The sequence below is a fragment of the Centroberyx gerrardi genome, chromosome 4 (assembly GCF_048128805.1).
Source record: "Centroberyx gerrardi isolate f3 chromosome 4, fCenGer3.hap1.cur.20231027, whole genome shotgun sequence".
Taxonomy (NCBI): Eukaryota; Metazoa; Chordata; class Actinopteri; order Beryciformes; family Berycidae; genus Centroberyx; species Centroberyx gerrardi.
Window position 1 is genome coordinate 805,250 of NC_136000.1, and position 22,596 is coordinate 827,845.

A 22,596-nucleotide genomic window follows, 5' to 3' on the forward strand; every position below is an offset into this window, starting at 1 on the left:
CCGTGTGGTGATGTAACAGAATACTATGAATAGAGACATTTTCATATAAATATTTTTTTTGCTTTTTGTTACCTTCTATCGTCACTGTACATTAATAATAGTAATAAGTTAATTTTTATATCACCATTCATACATAGAATGCAACTCAGTGCTTTATATAACATACTGATTAAAACAATAAATGGATGAAAAACAGTAAATGGATTAAAACCATTCTATTAAATAAAAAATTCAAAATCAAAAATATTCCAGCATAGGAAACCATCTGTGCCAGTGACAGCAGCAAATCTAAAATGATCAACTCATAAAATGAGAAGCATATCCTGCGTGTTGCAGCCCGACCCGCTGCGTCTGCTTCAACCTGCAGCCATGAAAGATTTAACATTATATCCATGAAAGCTTTTCCAGTTGCTGTCCCAGTCTTTACTGGGAAAAATCCTCTGCCGCACAGCAGGTGATACTTTGTACGTTTCCTTTACATCCAACTTTATTGCTTTATGAATAAAATGATAAAAATCAATCAGATAATAAAAAATAGCTACCATTAGAATGGAACATATCCAACTGTAAAGAGATGATAAGCTTCCATCATTTTTTTTTCTAAAACTGCTTTGCATCCTGTAGAAATTTCCCTAATTTTGATTTGGAGGCTTTATGGGTGGGACTGCTGATAGGTGCAGGGAATTCTGGGTGATTATATGATTTTACTTTCTTTTTTAATGGACTGCAGCCCATTTTCACTGACACCTCCCATATTCTGTCTCATATTGAGTCTGTTTAGTACATATGAAGTATACAGTATACAGCTGTGACAAACTTTTAAAGGTCAATATTTGGTTCCACAGAGTATTTTTGTGAGTTACGACCTGGAACACTTTGAGGAGGAAGAAGACCGGACACTAAACGGTAAGAACCGCTTTTCACTGGAGACATGAAGAGCGTTTCAACATCAAGTCTTTAAAATCACATCTCCCAAAAAGTAGAGGAAACAGAGAAATCCCTTCTGTTGTTAATTCACTCGAAGATTTCTCCAACTGGGATAGTTTTTTTTATTCATGTTTTGCAACATGATGCACTTTGATGCACTTTAAACCTGCAGTAATCAGACCTTCTAACTAGGGATGTCAATGGTTAACCGTTAATCGGCCAACTTGGCGACTTTGTCGCTAGACTTAGCGACTTTTCAGACCCCGCTGGCGACTTTATTTCTCAAAAGCGACTAGCGACAAATCTGGCGACTTTTTCTGACCATGGGAAGCAATGTTAAAGTGTTGGATCCCAAAGCATTTGGCAATAAATTGGTTCGGCTGATGCCGGTTTTCTCTACTTGCTTGTCTAATCCAGAGAGGTCTGATGGTCACAGCGCTGCCCCCCTCCCTCCGCTGAGAGCAGGGACTGTAGGATAGGGTCCACTTGTATTTGCTACCGGTGTACGCCGAAACTGGCCCGGGTGGGCGGAATCAGCACTTACATTAAAACGGGCTACGCCGCGGCGTGCATAACAAGTGCAGATATTTATATGCAAATTACAGCAAATGGACAGCACTTCGAAATGCGGCGCCAAAGCTCATCTATCTACTAAAGCAAGAAATCTCTGTCTGTGAGTCTGTCTGTGAGTCTGAGTGAGTGTGTGTGTGTGTGTCCTTCGCATATCTCGAGAACTGTTCGTCCGATCTACTTCAGACTTGGCGGGTGTATTGCTGGGGACCCGAGGACCTGCAGTGTCAGATTTGGTGCAATTTGGACACGCGACACGTTCAATATTAATAAACTTTGAATAAACAAGCGAACAGCGCTCTGTGCAGCAGCGGGGTGAACGGGCTGCACTAGTTGAGTCAGTGGAGCGCCGGACTAAAAGAAAAGCGGCACTTTCTTGTATTTCATGTCATTTTGCGTTTTTTCTTAAAAATTAACCGGTTAGTTACCGGTTAATGGGTGTCGGCCTATCGAAAGCAAAATTAACCGAAACTGACATCCTTCTAACCAATCCTGAAGCTGATGTGTGCTGTGTGGAGATTTCATTGAGTCATAATGATATAAACCAATATCCAGCTGTGTTGCTGTTTTCTCCAATGTTCTGAAGCTTGTTGTCAGGTTCTGCTCCTGAACAAAGCTCCTCCCCCTCCATTCAGCAGCTTTTGTTAAAACTAGCTTGGCTCCTCCCCCTCCATTCAGCAGTTTTTGTTAAAACTAGCTTGGCTCCTCCCCCTCATTCAGCAGTTTTTGTTAAAACTAGCTTGGCTCCTCCCCCTCCATTCAACAGTTTTTGTTAAAACTAGCTTGGCTCCTCCCCCTCCATTCAACAGTTTTTGTTAAAACTAGCTTGGCTCCTCCCCCTCCCATTCCTGAAAAAACTTCTCGTAATGGCGGAATCGATGAAGCGAGCGGCTAAATTTGTTAAACTAGTAAAGTTATTAAACTAGTAACTTTGTTAATCTAGTAAATTTGTGAACCTGGTAAATTTCTTAATCTATTAAACTTTTTAAACTAGCAAATTTGTTAATCTAGTAAATTTGTTTACTAGATTAATATATTTACTAGTTTAACAATGTTACTAGTTTAACAAGTTTACTAGATTAACAAATTTACTAGTTTAACTAGTAAAATTGTTAAACTTGTTAAACTAGTAAACTTGCTACCTGCCTCTTCACTTGTCATTGTGGGTCATGTGACCTTCAGCAGACTGAGACTGGTAACTGGTGACACTTCTCTGTAGGTACGGTTAGCTTAGCTGTTAGCCTTCATGCACGGCCCTTCGCTGGGTTAGGGGCTTTATTTACAAATGTGTTGTGCTTTCTGTCGCCCTCTAGTGGTCGGAAAATCACTTCCTGCAGCTTTAACATGATGTGATCTGATCAGTGATGTCATGTTGTCTCCTGCAGGCGTCCGGTTTGTGGAGAACACAGGAGAAGACAGCTGCTACGTGGATTCAGACAGCGGCAGTGAGAGCGACTGAAGACGCTTCATCATCATCATCCTCACTCTGAGGTCACAGTTCCATCTGTCGGGCTGCTGTGACCTCTGACCCCTGACCCCTGGCCTCCTTACTGTTGCTTGTAATGTTGCTGATGTTTAAACTGAAGCTGATTCTGTCGATCTCTTTGGACGTCTCTCTGGATTTAGAGCTGAAAGATACAGACAAAAAATCGAATTGTGATTATTTGATAGATATGTATTGCAATTTAAACTGCGATTCAAGTTTTTGTTGTCATGCATTTTTTAGAACTTTGACATCTTTTTCTTTTTTTTAACAAAATCACTTTTCTTGAAATTATTTTAGTGTGCAGATTTACTGAGTTTGAGTCTGATGAAGGTTTTGATTCTAAAACTCCTTGTTCACAAATCCAGTTTGGACCAAACTCTCTGAAGAAATTAACTGCAGACTCTGAGAAGTTCATTTTGCGTTTTTTTATTTTTTGATTAATTGTTCAGCTCTATTATGGATAAGAGAATCATAGAAATGACTAGAATGTAGTGAGTGTTGTGAACCTGCAGGTCCGTTAGTGTTGAATGTTCAATGCTGATCAAATTAATAAACATAGTTGATGCACTTGTTCCTTAAAGGAATAGTTCACCCAAAATTAAACTTTTGTCTCTCTACTCACTGGGAGCCGCTTCTTTAGAGTTGTGAAAAGGGCAAAAAATGACCTTAAAATTTCTCCAAACAGCTGTGCAGTATAATCCAAGTCTCCTGAAGCCAAACGGTGGCACTTTGAGTCTATAAGGCCGGCGTTTACTCCGGTGTCTTGACTAAAACTGTTAAAGAAAAGCACCAAGACCCACAAACTGAATAATCCACTCAAAAGGCTTCGTACTAAAATATGAGCAAATATACTTATCAAACAATAAAGGCCTGTCTCTAATATAAGCCTGCTTCCAATAAAGGCCTGGTCCCCTCTGCAGTTGAGGTAAATAAAGGCCCGGGCCAATATTAGAGGATTTACGGTAGGCCTAAAAGTCCCTCTTTGATGTTATCAATGTAGATATTACAAATCTGTGCTCATGGTTTACTGATCCGTGGGCACGCTTTATGAGTAAATTGTAAGAAAACCGTGCCCACTGATTTCCACATCATTTTTTTTTTGTACCAGGTGACCCCTGGGGGCCTCCACAGTTATCCTTATTGCACTAGGTTTATAGATGAATAATGCTGTGTGTTGAATATTCATTCATTCAGCACAGAAATGTGTCAATTGTTTTCGTTGTTCTTGTTATTGGACTAGTTTTATAGAGAAATTGAGAAATAAGTGTAGTGTGCTGACTAGAAAGTTTTATTTCTGTAAAGTTTGTGGCTTCTGGAGTGAAACTGACCGCGATTTAGAGTTTACAGTTTATATTGTTTATCTGGGAAGTTTGAGGCATTTCTGTTCACAATTAATGGGTCAGTTTTTTCTGTTTAATAAACTACAGCCAACTTCATGATTCCTGTATTTTTTTATTTATACACTCCGTCTGTCAGTCTGGGACTCCTAGCTTTGGAAAATACTTAATGAATCAGCATGTTTTCTCTGTCGGTTTGCAATAAGTTAACCCCATTAAAGACTAACTAGGTTTAGTTCGAGAAAAAAAAAATCCTGCATGTAAAAGTGATGAAAACACTAAACCAATGAAAAACCTCCTGCAGCTGAACTGCTGCTCACCTCCATGCCGACAGTCAGAGACTCTGCCATGAAAACCTTCTTCACACCAGAGACTCTGATCAACATGAAGCTGAGAGAAGAAACTGATCCACATCTTTCCCTTGTGTCTTAACTGAAAAACAACAGAGAAAATCAAATGGTACATCGATAGTTTAGAAAAGGCGAGGTGCCGCAGACTTTTGACAGGCGGTGTGTATATGTTTATTCTTTTTATCAGAAAACATGAGGATTGTTGTGGAGCGTTCTTTATGATCGGCTCTGTGTGTGTAAACTTGTGTATAAAATGTAGTTTAAAGCCGCTGTAGGACGGTTTTATACGCTGAAAAGTGCTGAAAGTAATAAATGAGATAATCTGGCAGAATCGCAAAATTGATCGCAGCTCAGCGGTCAGAGGTTCGAATCCCCCCACCCCCCCAAACTCTTTCTTCACTAGACTATAATTTTTTAAAATCATTAAAAAAAAATCTAAAAAATGACAAAGCAATGTCATTGCTTTGCTGTTTGTTTTCAAAATCCATTTTGTGGCCGGTTTCCTCTGAAGTGTGATGTCATTTTTTGGCCCAAAAAAGTGACTGTGGCCCCGCCCCCTTTCAGCCCAATGTGAAAACAGATAGAGGTGTAAATGTAAAGCTCTGTGTGACTCTGGTAGAGTCTTGGGTCGTGTCTCTTCCTCCATGATAAAACCCCCAAATCAGTGATTCTGTGATCTGTTGCTCCGGTAGAGCAGACTGGAGAATTGTGTTTTTTTCTCTCTCCATTCACTGCCGTCGTCTGGAGGAACAGTCTGAGAATCACTTCTAGCACATAAAGGAACGCCGACACAGCAGATTCTGACTATATATCACATCAGATACACAACCGAGACACTGCAGGTTCTGCTGTCGGGTTCCTCTGTTCTGACTGGTTCTGCTGTCAGGTTCCTCTGTTCTGACTGGTTCTGTTGTCGGGTTCCTCTGTTCTGACTGGTTCTGCTGTTCTGACTGGTTCTGCTGTCGGGTTCCTCTGTTCTGACTGGTTCTGCTGTCGGGTTCCTCTGTTCTGACTGGTTCTGCTGTCACGTTCCTCTGTTCTGACTGGTTCTGCTGTCACGTTCCTCTGTTCTGACTGGTTCTGCTGTTCTGACTGGTTCTGCTGTCGGGTTCCTCTGTTCTGACTGGTTCTGCTGTCGGGTTCCTCTGTTCTGACTGGTTCTGCTGTCGGGTTCCTCTGTTCTGACTGGTTCTGCTGTCGGGTTCCTCTGTTCTGACTGGTTCTGCTGTCGGGTTCCTCTGTTCTGACTGGTTCTGCTGTCAGGTTCCTCTGTTCTGACTGGTTCTTTATTAGTTGAGGTGTTTCTGATGAAAACGAGCACAGATCCTTTACAGACCCACAGCGTGTGTTCAGTTCAATTCAATGATGTGATGTGATGTGACATCAGGCGCATTAGAGATCGATTTACATTCATTTCTATACATTGACCAACTTTTGATTTTGTGCTTCTGTATGGGAAACACTGCATCTCTTAGCCACAGACGCCCTCTAGAGGCCAACTGACGAAGTGTTGACTGACTGACTGAGAGACTGACTGAGAGACTGACTGATTGACTCCTCAGCTGCTCCGTGGGAAAAATAAGAAATCTCTAGTCAGACTGAGCTTGGCATTCAGCATCTCATTGGACAACACAACATCCATCATGGCTGTTAGCTAAATACATATATACATATATATTTTTAATTCAGTAATGTGTTAAAATATGTAATAACTTCATCATACGTCATTTCTACTTACATTATTTCAGCCATTTTAAGAACAGAATGATTGCCAAAAATGATACAAAAATCCTGTTCATTTTCACCATACACAGGAAAAAAAAAAAAAAAAGGATCCGAATATAATCCGAAAGCCTGAAATGACGTCAACACCTGAGAGGATGTTGGGACCTCCCGCAGCTTTAAACACACTGTGCTTCACTGTCAGCCTCTTCTGTTTTACTTGTAATAATTTGCTTATTGGTAGCTTGGAAATCCAATTAAGAGCCAATTATTTGTTCAATCAATCCAGACATGTCGGTCATTTGTTGCTCATCATACAGCCGCCTCAGCCAACAAACATTCACTTCCACATTCACTGTTTTCACTGGTTTCAAGTATGATTTAATATCCACCAATGAAATCTCAGTATGGACGTTGTTTATTGTATTTATTGTTTAGTGATCAGGTCGCTGTGTTGAGTTTCCTTCTCTCCCAGCATGCTCTCCTGCCAGATGACTTTACTGCTTCTTCACCTAAAACCAAAGGTAGAAGTTGAACTAATTACTAAAAGTCGACCTGCTGTCATCTGAGCAGATGTTCAGTGTAATCTTTCTTTAATGAAAACAATATATCGTTCAGCATACAGTAGCCTGGAATAATAATGTTCTCTATTTCTTCCCGTAGGTAAAGAGTTTTCTCTGCCCAGGATCTAGATGTTATTTTTATGAAAACCTGGTGAACTTTATTTTGTCCAATAAAGTTATTTTAGATCTGGTTTGCCTCCACCTGAACACACGGGCGGTGGTGAGCAGTGTGAACCGATTCTTACAGTTTGGTTTGACTTGCTTGGTGGATCACTTGTCACCCAGTAGATCCTAACGATTCCTAAAAGGCTGTTTGTTTTACTGCTTATCTATCTTTGCCGATAACCAAGACAATTAAACTGGCAGGTTTCTGAATGGAGTTTGACGTTTTCCGCATTCAACAGAACGGCACGGATCGGGGTTTCTTTTGACAGCTTAGATTACGTGTTTCATCACTGGTGTCTGGCAACCCAGACCAAAGGCTGAGCTAGTGCTGCTGGTTAGCAGCTGGTTGGTTAGAGGTAAACAGCTCAGATCTGTTGTGTCATGTTCTGTGTTCCTGCCATGCCGAACCTGGACGAGCTGCGGGCCTGACTGCTGGACAGGTGAGACTTCACCTCTCTAACCGTGTTAGCTGTCTGCTTCTCCGGTAACGGGCTGCAGGTCTGTAGCGCTAACGATAGATAACACCGGCTCTAGCTAACAGAGCTAACGCTAACTGACAGGCTAAAGTTCGTGTCCCTAGCTAACACCAGTCCTGTTGGTGCGTTTTATCAGGAAGCAAGCTCGTTAGCTAGCAAGCTAATTTTAAAACTAATAGTTCCGCTGTCCGGTTTGACTGAGTCACGTTAGAAGCCAAAATACCTGACAAGTGAACAGTTAATATAACGATATAACATTAGTTGTAGTATGTAAACGCATACCTGCTGCTGTGTCACAGCTTAAATATCAGTGCTGCAATATTAGTACATCTAAATTCAAGTAACGGTTAATTTAAATACTAACAATCTAGCCAAAAACTACCACTTACACCGCTACTTCTGTGTCAGTTAGCAGCCACTTTGTTCAGATACTGTTCAAGAACAAACTAACCAGAAGAATAACGGTTCAGTATTGTTATCGATTACAAATCGGAGATGGCTAACAGCGTCTCTTATCTGTTCAGACATGACTGTAATGGCCGAGAGTATCAACCTATTAACATTTTGCTCAACAAAACAAACGCACGTAATCCCAGCTAGAGACAACGTCACACCAATATCCATTCAAAAACCTGCAATTTAATGTTGCCTTGCTCATCGATAAAGGCGCATACCCGGAACAACGTGATTCAAGACCTTTTTACAAATCGTTAGGATCCACTTTTCAATTCGGCACAGGTCCAGTTCACCAAGCAGCAGTTATTTCAGTGAAAACCGAAGTTTTAGAATCGGTTCCCCTCTCTCACTGTGTTATTCCAACAAAACAAACCATGGAGGGTCAGCGAGCATCAGTTCTAATAGCTGAGATTTTATTGAAATAAAGTGTTTGGTGGATCATTTGTATGCTGAGTGTACCAGAAGCTTTCTTCATATGAAGATAGGTGTCTTGATTTGTTCTACAAGTTATGTTATGTCGTCTGCCGATAAACAAAGCAACATTAAATGGATTAAGGTCCTGCAGCCTTGGTCCAGTTCCACAGATGAGTCAGAAGAGATGAAGATTCAAACTGAAAGTGTAATGCCATTATTGGCATATTGCATACTTATATAGCACTTTTCACAGGCTTTTATGGGTATAAATATTTGCTACGAAAAAGTTTTGGAAAACAATTTATTACAAATTCTTCTTTAAATATAGTGTTAATTTTGTATTTTGTATAGTACGTTATAGCAGCTGAAAACAACATATGCTTGTCAAAAACGGGCTGGAACTAACTGACATGAGTGTAGAGCAGGTGGGAGGATTTCTGTCTCATTTTGAACTTTCTTCCCTAATTTACCTCTAATCTCCCTCAAATTCTAAATTGTAACTTAATACGATATGTAGTTGGATCAGTGATAAAAGCCTTGCCTTCACTCGTGAAGTAAATTAATCAGGTGGAAGGCGCTTAATCCAGTAAAGTCTGAATATACCATGTAAATTAGCCCATATTTTCCACTGCAGTTTAATTTCTCTCAGAATGAGTCTGGATGGTTTTGGGGAATTCATGTTCAGTCATGTGCTGAGCCGGAGGAGCAGGCTGACGGTCACGTTCTGCATGTGAAGCCTCCAGTCAGCTGAACGATTCTCATTGATCAGAGAAACCAGAAGGCAGAATGTAGATTCATCACATCAGCAGATCTGGATCCTCCCTCTAAAAACCATTCTGTCTCCTTTATTTCTTCTTCCAGCAAGGTCTAGGACTGCAATAATATATTCAATACATTTGAAAAATGTATGTAATGTGTTTTTTTTATTTTTTATTTTTTTATCAAAACCATTTCCATTTTTGAGTAATCTTAATAATGAGATTTGCCGCTGATGGTGTCCATAGTCGATCTGCCATTAACTTAGAGAAGAAGAAGAACAGCTTCCATGGATTTGTTCAGACCCGTAAATACAATTCACTAAATACAGTTAACTTCATTCAACATATGTCTATTTGATATTTATTTTTTATTTGTTGTAATTGTTACATTTTGAAAAGCGTCATACTTGTGTTAATTTGACAAATTGCACCGTGGGAAACATGTTGGAAAAAATGTTTATTATTGATCATAGATTATTTGAATATTAGATGTGTGATTTGATAGATTATTTTAGAATGAAAGGTATCAATAGTTGTAGCTCCACTGTGGTCAGATGAGTGTTGTGACCTCTGACCTCCTCACTGTTGGTTGTGTGTAATGTTGCTGATCTGAGATCTGTGTGCTGCTGTGGATAAGAGCGTCAGCTGAATGAGTCTAATCGGAGTGCGGTGTGACGCCGTTCAGCCTGAGCGGGATGGACATTCCTTCTGTTAGCCGCCGGGTCACGAGGAGCGGCGAGGAGCGGAGCGCCGGGTCACATGACCCACTCTGCAGTTTCACCCAGTGAGGCTGAAGAGGCTGAACTGGTTCCTGGTCCGGTCCGGTCCGGTCCGGACTGCAGCCTGCTGGACCTGAAGCTGCTCCCAGCTGAGCGAGCAGGGAGGAGATCAGCCAGCAGCTGTGGGCTGTTCCTTTCTTTTCTTTTCTTTCTTTAGTTTATTTTTTGGGCATTTTTGTGGTTATTTGATAGGTGACAGTAGAGAGCTGTGGTGTTTCTGACTGGGATGCCTCATCACAGGTCAGGGTTTTGTAGATGTGGGTAATTTTGGTTTCGAGACCCAGGATCACTCCTGAACCGGATGGATGGATGGATGGATGGATGGATGGATAGGTTTGTTGGTTCTTTGGATTGTTGGTGCGTTCCTACTTTCTAAACAAAGGGTGAGGGTCTCTTCATGTTGGGCACACAGTCCTCACCATGTGCTGCAGCTGATTGGTTGACAGCATACTGACCTGCTGTCTTATCAGTTGGTTCGGTGGAGGAGAATACATCCTGCTGAGATCCTCTCTGGTCCAGACATCATCTGCAGTCTTCACCCTCCTCCCACCAGCAGCGGCTCCAGCTGAACAACAGGACTGCTGATCCTTTGTGCCACTCGTCATATCTGGAACTACTGAAGGGAGACGCCATCGACACCCGGTTTCCCTGTGACTTCACAGCCAGGCGATAAGTTAAATGCAGTCGGATGAATAGAGAGGAAACACTGATGATGTTCCTCGGCAGAAGACGGAAACATTTTGGACAATCTCTTCTGATTGGAGGTGGAACACAGTGTGGTCAGGTTTCATTTAGTTTTAACAAGTTCTGCACATTTCATTGAGCTACTCTGAAGTGTGTGTGTGTGTGTATATGGGAGAGATGTAAGCACAGGTGTGTGTGTGTGTGGGAGAGAGAGGAAGGGCATTGTGAAGCTGCACTGTGTGTTTTAGTATTTCATGGTTTCATGCTCTCTGTGTTTGTAACGGTCCTGACTCACATCCCGTCTGGTTGCTGCTGATCCAGAGAAATGGCCTGCAGCAGTTTGATTTAGTTAAACTGACTGTTTGGATCTTCGTCAAGTAAAAGAAGAATTCCCCTGAATGGATGATAAATCAATCTGCAGGAGCTGCAGGTAGTGAAGGAATGTTTACGTCAGCTGGATCAATGATGATTAATGCTGCTGAGTTCCCAGTAAGAAGATGTGTTGAAATACTGTGGGACTGAGCTGCAGCAGAGTCAGACACAGAGTTGATGTTCGGAGAGAGGAACAAACAAGCAACTCTCTGCTCACTGTTCCCAAGAGATCTTATGATTTCTGCCCGTCTCCAAATTCCTGCTCAAATAATTTTATGGCTCAACCCTGAAATAGAGGCTGAATCAGATCACTAATGAATTTCGGCTCATCAATCAGAGGAGAAGGTCAGCAGCTGAGACCGAAGCTTCCAGACAAAAGTCGCTTTCAGTCTCTTTGTTTTGCAGAATCTCTGATCTGTAGATTCTTGTCTCTCTTCCAGCTGCTTATTGAAGACCATGTTTTATTAAAATGAGATTATTGAAGATGACCTCAAGATTGAAGCTACAATGCAGCTTTTCTCTTTGAGGCAGGAAGTGTCTTGTTAGTCCCGCCCTCCCCTCCACCTGTCAGTCATCTTGATGATGTCATCAGCGTAAAGCCTCCACAGCCGATCGGACGCTGACGTTCACCGTGTTTCTGAACATTTCCCTTCGATCTTCTTTGTTTTCCTATTCTTTTTCTCCGTTGTTGTTGTTGTGACTTCCTGCTCTGCGGCCGCTCGCCACAACCGGCTCGCCGCTGGCCACGCCCACAAGACACGCCCACAAGACACGCCCACAGATAGTGGTTTACGCCCCAGAATGCCCCATCATCACTGAAGAGACGAACAGGGGATTTAGGTCTGAACACACAGAGTCACAGACTGAAAATGGAGGAAAAATTATTTCTAGTGAATTTCCAGAAATCTCCAACATTTCTGAAGTTGTATAGAGATGTTGGTAGAAAAACTGTCTTCTCCTGGAGGCTTCAGTCTGTCTGACCCGCCGGACGCAGCAGGTGACCCTCTGACCGCTGGATGTTATGTTTCCAGTTTCCTCGGTACAGTCTACATCCTGCAAGATAACAAGCGAGGAGCGGCTCCTCTCCTCACTTCTGGAAGACAGTGAAGACACAGCAGCTTCCCCAAACAGCCAGTCAGTCAGGAGAAGATGTGAAGTCCAGCGGTGTGAAGTCCAGCGGTGTGAAGTCCAGCGGTGTGAAGTCCAGCGGTGTGAAGTCCAGCAGTCTGAAGTCCAGCGGTGTGAAGTCCAGCGGTGTGAAGTCCAGCAGTCTGAAGTCCAGCGGTGTGAAGTCCAGCTGAGCAGCAGCAGGATCCTGAAACCTTCATTATAGATTCTTCATTTATTTACATGCTGTACATAGTTTAACCTGTTTTTGTCTTTGCTGTATCCTGTTTTTGCCACTGCAACACCACAGTTTCCCCATGGGAATGATTAAAGCTTCATCTAATCTAATCTAGTTCAGACACATTTGATTTATACCAAACATGTCTTCCTCCTCTCTCTCTCTCTTCTCCTCCTCCTCCTCCTCCTCCTCCTCCTCCCCCTCCTCTCTCTCTCCTCCTCCTCCTCCTCCTCCTCTCTGTCAGGATCCAGACTCCAGCTCCTTATGGCTGTATATGATGAGAACATCCTGAAGAACCCGTTCTACCTGGCGTTGGAGCGGCAGAGACCGGACCTGTGCAGCCGAGTGGCCGAGCTGCACGGCATCGTGAGTCACGGCTGAGCTTTACTTTTACTGCTGGCTTCCTACACAGGTGTGGAAAGTCTGGAAATGTATGGTAAAAGAATTTGGAAAGTTCCAGGTCTTGAACAGTCTGGAAAATGCACAAAAACGTTTGGAAAAATATGGATCAGCAGTGAACGGAGACCACCTAGGCTTCGTTTCAAAGTGAAGCTGAGTGTTTGGCTGTCAGTCCAGATCCGGTCTGTCTGGTCAGTTCAGCCGGAGCGGTCTGTGCTCTCTGCTCGCTCTCTCAGGTTATTTCAGCTGCTCAGTGTGGATTGAAGAAGTGAAAGTGGCAGAGCTGCTGGCAGGTTAAGAGGAAGTTGTATGTTTTTAGGCTAGGCCGGGGTTTCGCTCCCTGTTTGATAAATTCATTTAGTCTTCAATCAGCTGGAAACCTTCACACTAGTCCAGCCTGATGAGAAGTGGGACGTCTGTGAAAGTCCCGCAGCCCAGTACAGCTGAGCAGAGAATCAGATGTTTGAATGTAGGTCAGAAGCTGCTCTGACTCATCAATACTGCGCTGCTGGAAACTCAGATGATCTGAACACTGGAAAAACAGCAGGGAAGAGAAAATACACCTAAAATTGACTGAATGGATTAGAGCTACTAATACTCTTATTACAGCAGAATAGTGACCTGAGAAGTCAGTACGAGTTACAAAAGGCACAGAATACAATATAATATACACTGAAACACCCTACATAACATAAATAAACCATGAATAAATAATCGATTAATGGTTTTAGTCATTTATCAGTAAAAATCCCAAACTTTTTCTGTTCCAGCTTCACAGATTTGCTGCTTTTCTCTGTTTCATCTCTTTATTAAATGAATCCTTCTGTCTTCTGTCTGCTGCTCAGACCGAGGAAGAAACCTGAAGAGTCACTTTGGACTCTGAACTGAGACGGACATTTGTGATTATTTTGACATTTCAAAGACTAAATGATTAATCAATTAATCTAAAAAATAATCGATAGTTAACAGTAATGAAAATAAGCGTTAGTTGCATGAACCTCCATGTTAGACTCCTGGGTTACTGCCGGGAAAGTAATGATTCTGGTTTTGGTTCTTGCAGGTTCTGGTTCCTTGCTGTGGAAGTTTAACCCTCAGCTCCTTCACTGACTCCCAGTTTGACAGCTATGTGTTGCAGCCGGTGGAGGAGGGATACCAGACTGTGGATGGAAAGGTGAGAACCAGACAGGAACCAGGCAGGAACCAGGCAGGAACCAGGCAGGAACCAGACAGGAACCAGACAGGAACCAGGCAGGAACCATGCAGGAACCAGGCAGGAACCAGGCAGGAACCAGGCAGGAACCAGACAGGAACCAGGCAGGAACCAGACAGGAACCAGACAGGAACCAGGCAGGAACCATGCAGGAACCAGGCAGGAACCAGACAGGAACCAGGCAGGAACCAGGCAGGAACCAGGCAGGAACCAGACAGGAACCAGACAGGAACCAGGCTGGAACCAGGCAGGAACCAGACAGGAACCAGGCAGGAACCAGACAGGAACCAGGCAGGAACCAGACAGGAACCAGACAGGAACCAGACAGGAACCAGGCGGCAGTTCATTACATTCACTTTAATCACAGTCCAATAGATGTACAGGAGTCAGTCTCAGTGACAGCTAACATGGTGTAGAGTACAGACCGACACCTGGTCCAGGACGACCTACAGGCTGTTCTGAAGTCTAGTTTAAAACAACAAATGGTTCCTATTGGCTGTTCCAAAATTTAGATTCAAAACAAGAGGTGACTATAGATTCTAGATAGATTATAAATTAGACAGTTTACTTTTACTCTCTTAGGCAAGCAAAGACTTCCAGATATTCAACACACATCCAGTCTGATCAATTTCTCCATCTTTGTTGTTGTTGTTGTGGGAAACTCCGCCTCTGAAAAGTTGGAACATTTTTCAACTTTTCCTGTTGGTTTTAATGTAAAAATTTGTGAACACAACCTTACTTCTTACGTTCCTTTCTACTGTTGATGTTACTTTTTGTACTGATGTAAAGCGCCTTGTATCCGTTTTAATCCTCACTCCATCCCACCCTGTGTGTGTGTGTGTGTGTGTGTGTGTGTCAGGAGCTGAGGATCCAGGACCGCCGCCTCCTGCTCGGCTCCGGCTTCCCGGCGGCGGCGGCGGTTCCCATCCTGTTCGAGGAAACCTTCTACAACGAGCGGGAGCAGAGCTTCAGCATCCTGTGCATCTCCAGGCCGGTGGAGGAGGAGGAAGGGGGGGGCGGGGGCCCGGCCGAGCCCGCCCCCCCGCCCCCCTACTGCCTCAACAGCCTGCGGGACGTCCAGGACTTCCTGGGCCGCCACGCCCTCAAACTGGACAAGCTGATCCACGGCTTCTGCCAGACCTTCAGGGAGCAGGAGAGGAAGGGACTCCGACACCACATCGTACGACCGGTTGCTTCCTCTGCTTCTTCTTCTGCTGCTTCTTCTTCTTCTGTTGCTTCTTCTGCTACTGCTTCTTCTTCTTCTGCTGCTTCTTCTTCTGTTACTGCTTCTTCTTCTTCTGTTGCTTCTTCTGCTACTGTTTCCTACTGCTTCTTCTTCTTCTGCTGCTTCTTCTGCTACTGCTTCTTCTTCTTCTGCTGCTTCTTCTTCTGTTACTGCTTCTTCTTCTTCTGTTGCTTCTTCTGCTACTGTTTCCTACTGCTTCTTCTTCTTCTGCTGCTTCTTCTTCTGTTACTGCTTCTTCTTCTTCTGTTGCTTCTTCTGCTACTGCTTCTCCTTCTGCTGCTTGTTCTTCTGCTACTGCTTCTCCTTCTGCTGCTTGTTCTTCTGTTACTGCTTCTTCTTCTGCTGCTTCTTCTTCTGTTGCTTCTTCTGCTACTGCTTCTTCTTCTTCTGCTGCTTCTTCTGTTACTGCTTCTTCTTCTGTTGCTTCTTCTGCTACTGCTTCCTACTGCTTCTTCTTCTGTTGCTTCTTCTGCTGCTGCTTCCTACTGCTTCTTCTTCTTCTGCTGCTTCTTCTTCTGCTACTGCTTCCTACTGCTTCTTCTTCTTCTGTTGCTTCTTCTGCTGCTGCTTCCTACTGCTTCTTCTTCTTCTGCTGCTTCTTCTTCTGTTACTGCTTCTTCTGCTGCTTCCTCCTCCTTTTTTTGCTGCTTCCTCCTTCTTTTAATGCTGCTTCCTTGTTCTTCCTTCTTTTTTAATGCTGCTTCCTCCTTCTTCTTCATTGTTTTTATGCTGCTTCCTTCTTCTTCATTCTTGTTTCCTCCTCCTGTGAAAGTGATTAAAAACATAAAAATTGCACAAGATTATGAAAAGTGTAGTTTTGCCACATATTGTGTCACTCATACACATGCATAACTAAGAACATTTGGGGAAATTTGTTCTTACTTGCATTATGAAAAATGAAACATAAATAATTCAGAAGAAGTTGGCTGTGAATGATTCAGTGTGCTGCATCGTCTCTGTTTGGTCAGAAAAACACCACTAAACAACAAAATGGACACACAGCTGTTTTTTAATAGTTTGTGTTTTAGCGAGGAGAACTGGACCTCAAGTCTGTTTGTCTAAATGAAAGTGAACTTCAGTTTCCCTCCTGTCTTCTCTCCTCAGGACTCGGTGAACGGCCTTTATACTAAATGTCTTCAGTGTCTGTTGAGAGACTCTCGCCTGGTGAGTAACAGCGGTGGAAAGAGTACCAGAATGTCCTGCTGCAGTAGAAGTAAAAAGTGTGTGATTTAAAATGTCGTCAGAGTAAAAGTTCCTGAGTTCCTCTTTAGAACAGAGAACGTTGTTAGCTGTGATCTTTTCCATGTGATTCTAACAGGAGAGAGGTCAGAGTTCAAACTAGATTCTTTTCACTGGAAACATTAGAAATGACAAAATAAAGTGCAGAAACAAAGTAAAGTCAGATTCCTCTTCTCACTGTGAATGGATCCACAGTTTGTCAGTTTCTGTTGATCCAGTTTCTGTTGATCCAGTTTCTGTTGATCCAGTTTCTGTTGCTGATGGAGAGACACAATCTGTTCTGTGATGGATGGATTTAAAATGGACTGAAGGACAAAACTGCAGGAGAGATGGACTGAAGGGAAAGTCACATTCCGGCCTTAAAAAAGTACAAGTACACAGAAAAGCTACTCAGTTACAGTAATGTGAGTAAATATAATTAGTTACTTCTACTCTTGGTGAGTAGGAACCTGCCTGCAGGATCAGCCGTTACACCGGTGTAATGGAGACTGGTGCTGACGGTGGAAATGATTGGGTGAGATGTGAAGTGTAGGTGTTGTGAAGATTAGTGTCGACAGCAGAAGCTGTTAGTCCGTCTGGAGGTGTAGGAGGTCGGGTCGACTGTCTGGGATGGGAGGAACCTACTTGATCATGATGAAGATAATAATAATAATAATAGTAATAATAGTAATAATAATAATAGTAATACTTGATACTTGAATACTTGACTCCAGTGCCATAGCTGGTTCCTCGGTCTGGTTTCCTCATCAAGGCTCAGTCCAGTTCAGCAGCACATGGAGAGTTACATCACTCCTGTGGACTGTCTGTCTGTTTCTCCTGGTTTGATGAATATTCTGTATGTTTTTTTTTTTTTTAGAAACTTCTGGCGAAGCAGGAGCTTCAGATGACGCTGCTCAAACAGGCGGTGGAGGTTCGATGAGTCACATGACTTTTTACTTCTTCTAGCGTTTTTATTTTCTCCTACTGACTTTCACAGCAGTCAGTCAGGTTCCAACAGAGAACCATGTGCTTACTTTATAGATAAGACACCTACTTCTTACATTTGTCATTTTTATTGTTTTATATACTGCCTATACATTTGTTGTACTTACATGCTACTTTCTTTATATACTACCATAAAAAAAAAAATTTCTACTTTTAAATATTTATATACTACTTTGTTTTGGTTCTGGATCCTCTCTGAAACATTGCTTCTCTTTTCTCAGATCTACATCCAGTGTTTAAACTGAACTGTCCTCTCCTTGTTTCCTAGATGTATCTTCATCATGGTATCCATGATTTAATCTTTAACTTTGTGGGAACGCTTGAAGCCAGTCAGGTCGGTCTGAGTGTTACTCTTCTATAACACTAAATACATTGTTCTGCGATGGAAGTTTATTCATTACAGATGACAGAATGCATTACTGCTGCATCACTGCATCTTGATGCAGGAGTTACATGCGCTGGATTTATTCTGCTTATAAGATAAGATAAGATAGCACTTTATTGATCCCCTTGGGGAAATTCAGGATGCACTGTTGAAGGAGAAATCCCCCTAAATCACTTTAAGGGGATTTTCCTTGACTGCATACATAAAATTAACAGTGTTTCAGCCCTTGTTTTGCTGAATCAAAGTTGCAATGGAACTGAATGTTGTAACACTATAATCAGTAACCACACCTGATCAGTTTGATCTCAGTCTGTTTGGTGTAGTGGGTCTTTGTGTTCAGAGTCTCTTCAGGAAGCTGCTCTAACCTGTCTCTGTCTCTCTGTCGCTGTCTCTCTCTTTCTGTCTCTGTCTCTGTCTCTCTCTCTCTTTTTCTGTCTCTGTCTGTCTCTCTCTCTCTCTTTCTGTCTGTCTCTGTCTGTGTTCTCCAACAGGACGCTGCCTTCAACAAAACCACCAGGAGTCTGCAGGAGCTGCAGCAGAAAGAGCTGGGAGTCAAACCTGAGTTCAGGTCAGATCATGTGATTTCTCACACCACACTCTGATTTTGACAAAACTTGGAGGGACGACGTATTTTTTCACTGTTCTGGCCTTTAAAAACATTACACTAATTGGCCTGGTGGGGGCGCTATAACGTCGGTCGGTCTGTTATTATTACAATAAAATATGAACATTCCTACTAGGTTAATTGGCCAGGTAACATGTTGAACTGTTCCCACTGTTAATGAGCGTTTCAAAACATTCTGCTTTCTATAAGGGCTTTTTATAGGTCAATTTCCATGCTAAAGTATTGTCCTTCTTGTTGATGTTGTTGTTGTGTTGTTGTCTCCAGTATCAACCTGCCCCGGGCGAAGCGGGAGCTGAGCCAGCTGAACCTGCACACCTCCCCCCTCCTCAAACTGCTCTGCCTGCGCCGGGTCGCCCTGACGGCCACACAGCCGCCGCGCCGCACCGGTACCAACACATCACACTATAACCAACCACTTCACCCCATAACCAACCACTTCACCCCATAACCAACCACTTCATCCCAGCCACTTCACCCCATAACCAACCACTTCACCCCATAACCAACCACTTCATCCCATAACCAACCACTTCACCCCATAACCAACCACTTCATCCCATAACCAACCACTTCACCCCATAACCAACCACTTCATCCCATAACCAACCACTTCATCCCATAACCAACCACTTCACCCCATAACCAACCACTTCACCCCATAACCAACCACTTCATCCCATAACCAACCACTTCATCCCATAACCAACCACTTCACCCCATAACCAACCACTTCACCCCATAACCAACCACTTCACCCCATAACCAACCACTTCATCCCATAACCAACCACTTCACCCCATAACCAACCACTTCATCCCATAACCAACCACTTCACCCCATAACCAACCACTTCATCCCATAACCAACCACTTCACCCCATAACCAACCACTTCACCCCATAACCAACCACTTCACCCCATAACCAACCACTTCATCCCATAACCAACCACTTCACCCCATAACCAACCACTTCATCCCAGCCACTTCACCCCATAACCAACCACTTCACCCCATAACCAACCACTTCACCCCATAACCAACCACTTCATCCCATAACCAACCACTTCACCCCATAACCAACCACTTCATCCCATAACCAACCACTTCACCCCATAACCAACCACTTCATCCCATAACCAACCACTTCATCCCATAACCAACCACTTCACCCCATAACCAACCACTTCATCCCATAACCAACCACTTCACCCCATAACCAACCACTTCATCCCAGCCACTTCACCCCATAACCAACCACTTCACCCCATAACCAACCACTTCACCCCATAACCAACCACTTCATCCCATAACCAACCACTTCACCCCATAACCAACCACTTCATCCCATAACCAACCACTTCATCCCATAACCAACCACTTCACCCCATAACCAACCACTTCATCCCATAACCAACCACTTCATCCCATAACCAACCACTTCATCCAATAACCAACCACTTCATCCCATAACCAACCACTTCATCCCATAACCAACCACTTCACCCCATAACCAACCACTTCATCCCATAACCAACCACTTCATCCCATAACCAACCACTTCACCCCATAACCAACCACTTCACCCCATAACCAACCACTTCATCCCATAACCAACCACTTCATCCAATAACCAACCACTTCATCCCAGCCACTTCACCCCATAACCAACCACTTCATCCCATAACCAACCACTTCACCCCATAACCAACCACTTCATCCCATAACCAACCACTTCACCCCATAACCAACCACTTCATCCCATAACCAACCACTTCACCCCATAACCAACCACTTCATCCCATAACCAACCACTTCATCCCATAACCAACCACTTCACCCCATAACCAACCACTTCATCCCATAACCAACCACTTCACCCCATAACCAACCACTTCATCCCAGCCACTTCACCCCATAACCAACCACTTCACCCCATAACCAACCACTTCACCCCATAACCAACCACTTCATCCCATAACCAACCACTTCACCCCATAACCAACCACTTCATCCCATAACCAACCACTTCATCCCATAACCAACCACTTCACCCCATAACCAACCACTTCATCCCATAACCAACCACTTCATCCCATAACCAACCACTTCATCCAATAACCAACCACTTCATCCCATAACCAACCACTTCATCCCATAACCAACCACTTCACCCCATAACCAACCACTTCATCCCATAACCAACCACTTCATCCCATAACCAACCACTTCACCCCATAACCAACCACTTCACCCCATAACCAACCACTTCATCCCATAACCAACCACTTCATCCAATAACCAACCACTTCATCCCAGCCACTTCACCCCATAACCAACCACTTCATCCCATAACCAACCACTTCACCCCATAACCAACCACTTCATCCCATAACCAACCACTTCACCCCATAACCAACCACTTCATCCCATAACCAACCACTTCACCCCATAACCAACCACTTCATCCCAGCCACTTCACACCATAACCAACCACTTCATCCCATAACCAACCACTTCACCCCATAACCAACCACTTCACCCCATAACCAACCACTTCACCCCATAACCAACCACTTCACCCCATAACCAACCACTTCATCCCATAACCAACCACTTCACCCCATAACCAACCACTTCATCCCATAACCAACCACATCTCACTACTTTATCATCAATGACAGTGTTGAGAGCGGACTGCAGAGTTCATTATGAAGTTTGTGTTTCTGGAAAATGCTTTTTCCTCTGCTCATAAACAGTGAATGGACAAAATATTAGGGACAGCTTTCTGATATGGAGATGCAAAATCCAAACTTCAACTGTCTCAAAGCATCTCCTCCTTTGTGTTTGGTATGGATTTAACAAGGGAAATCAATAAGGGATATTGGCTTTTAGCTGGAGTCACCTCATCAGAGAGGAAGTGTGGTTAATATTTAGTAGATTCCTTCAGCGTGTCAGTCAGCAGGACTGGGACAGCAGGCTGAACTCTGCATGATCTCCCAGCAGCCTCTTCTCTCTGTAATCAGATCTGCAGTCGGTACAGTGTCGGCTCTGTCGCACTCTAATGTGTTTGTCCAGTTTGCTTTGGAAATCCAAACTCGTTGGCCCGCAACAACCCCGCTGTCTGTCTGCAGAGCGGGACGATCCGCTCCTAATTAATGTTTGTCAAGAGGCCAATTTACTAATTTGGGCCGCAGCAAGACAGACAGAGGGAGAGTGTCCTGCAGACAGAGCCGCTGTGACAAACAGTCTTACTCTGCCCTTCATCCTTTGTGCTTTCTGTCAACAACAAGCTGACCGTGTTTCTTCTTCTGCAGTCAGTATAGAGGCGGTGTGCGCTGATGACCTGCTGGCCGTCATCCTCTACCTGCTGGTGAAGACAGAAATCCCAAACTGGTGAGTGGGAGGGGATTCACTGTGACCTTTGACCCTGGGACTCCTGGAGAGGAAACAAAGAGGGTTTAACATACATGGAGGTTATTTAGCAGGATGCAGCATATTCACTAAAAGGGTTTATTGTATTTGGGGGCAGCACTAGTACTGTTGTAGTTGAAAAGAAATAAGATAAGATTAGATTGCACTTTATTGATCCCTGGTCAGGTGAAGTCAGGTGCTACAGCAGCAATTGGTGGAACAACGCCAAGGAAGTCAAGTACAGGAAAGGTAATAAAATAAAAAATAATATGGGAAAGGTAATTCACATAAATATAAAACTGTAATACTACTGGAAGAGACTGGTTGATTCAGGATTAGATGAGCTGCTGTGGCTCCTGGATATGAAGTTAGTTTGTAGTTATTCAGTCAGTTGGTATCAAGTTTTGTTGGTGTAAAGTCTTGTTGGTGTAAAGTCTTGTTGGTGGTGTAAAGTCTTGTTGGTGTAAAGTCTTGTTGGTGTAAAGTCTTGTTGGTGGTGTAAAGTCTTGTTGGTGGTGTAAAGTCTTGTTGGTGTAAAGTCTTGTTGGTGTAAAGTCTTGTTGGTGTAACGTTTTGTTGGTGTAAAGTCTTGTTGGTGTAAAGTCTTGTTGGTGGTGTAAAGTCTTGTTGGTGGTGTAAAGTCTTGTTGGTGGTGTAAAGTCTTGTTGGTGTAAAGTCTTGTTGGTGGTGTAA

General features: G+C 43.3%; 2 protein-coding genes across 4 annotated transcripts in view; both read left to right on the forward strand.

Annotated features, from left to right (window-relative positions):
- tdrd12 (tudor domain containing 12) overlaps nucleotides 1-2,956 on the forward strand; it is a 40,966-nt gene extending 38,010 nt beyond the window's left edge. Inside the window, exons 34-35 of the mRNA XM_078283019.1 lie at nucleotides 846-906; nucleotides 2,883-2,956. Coding sequence (XP_078139145.1) covers nucleotides 846-906; nucleotides 2,883-2,956 — 135 coding nt within the window. The remainder of the gene's footprint in view (nucleotides 1-845; nucleotides 907-2,882) is intronic.
- Nucleotides 2,957-7,444: 4,488 nt separating this feature from the next.
- ankrd27 (ankyrin repeat domain 27 (VPS9 domain)) overlaps nucleotides 7,445-22,596 on the forward strand; it is a 38,253-nt gene continuing 23,101 nt past the window's right edge. For all 3 annotated transcript variants that reach the window (XM_078282859.1, XM_078282860.1, XM_078282861.1), the window contains exons 1-10: nucleotides 7,445-7,560; nucleotides 12,649-12,770; nucleotides 13,864-13,974; nucleotides 14,873-15,193; nucleotides 16,364-16,423; nucleotides 17,355-17,408; nucleotides 17,751-17,816; nucleotides 18,359-18,435; nucleotides 18,757-18,878; nucleotides 21,807-21,885. In XM_078282859.1, coding sequence (XP_078138985.1) covers nucleotides 12,669-12,770; nucleotides 13,864-13,974; nucleotides 14,873-15,193; nucleotides 16,364-16,423; nucleotides 17,355-17,408; nucleotides 17,751-17,816; nucleotides 18,359-18,435; nucleotides 18,757-18,878; nucleotides 21,807-21,885 — 992 coding nt within the window. In that variant the 5' untranslated portion in view covers nucleotides 7,445-7,560; nucleotides 12,649-12,668. The remainder of the gene's footprint in view (nucleotides 7,561-12,648; nucleotides 12,771-13,863; nucleotides 13,975-14,872; nucleotides 15,194-16,363; nucleotides 16,424-17,354; nucleotides 17,409-17,750; nucleotides 17,817-18,358; nucleotides 18,436-18,756; nucleotides 18,879-21,806; nucleotides 21,886-22,596) is intronic.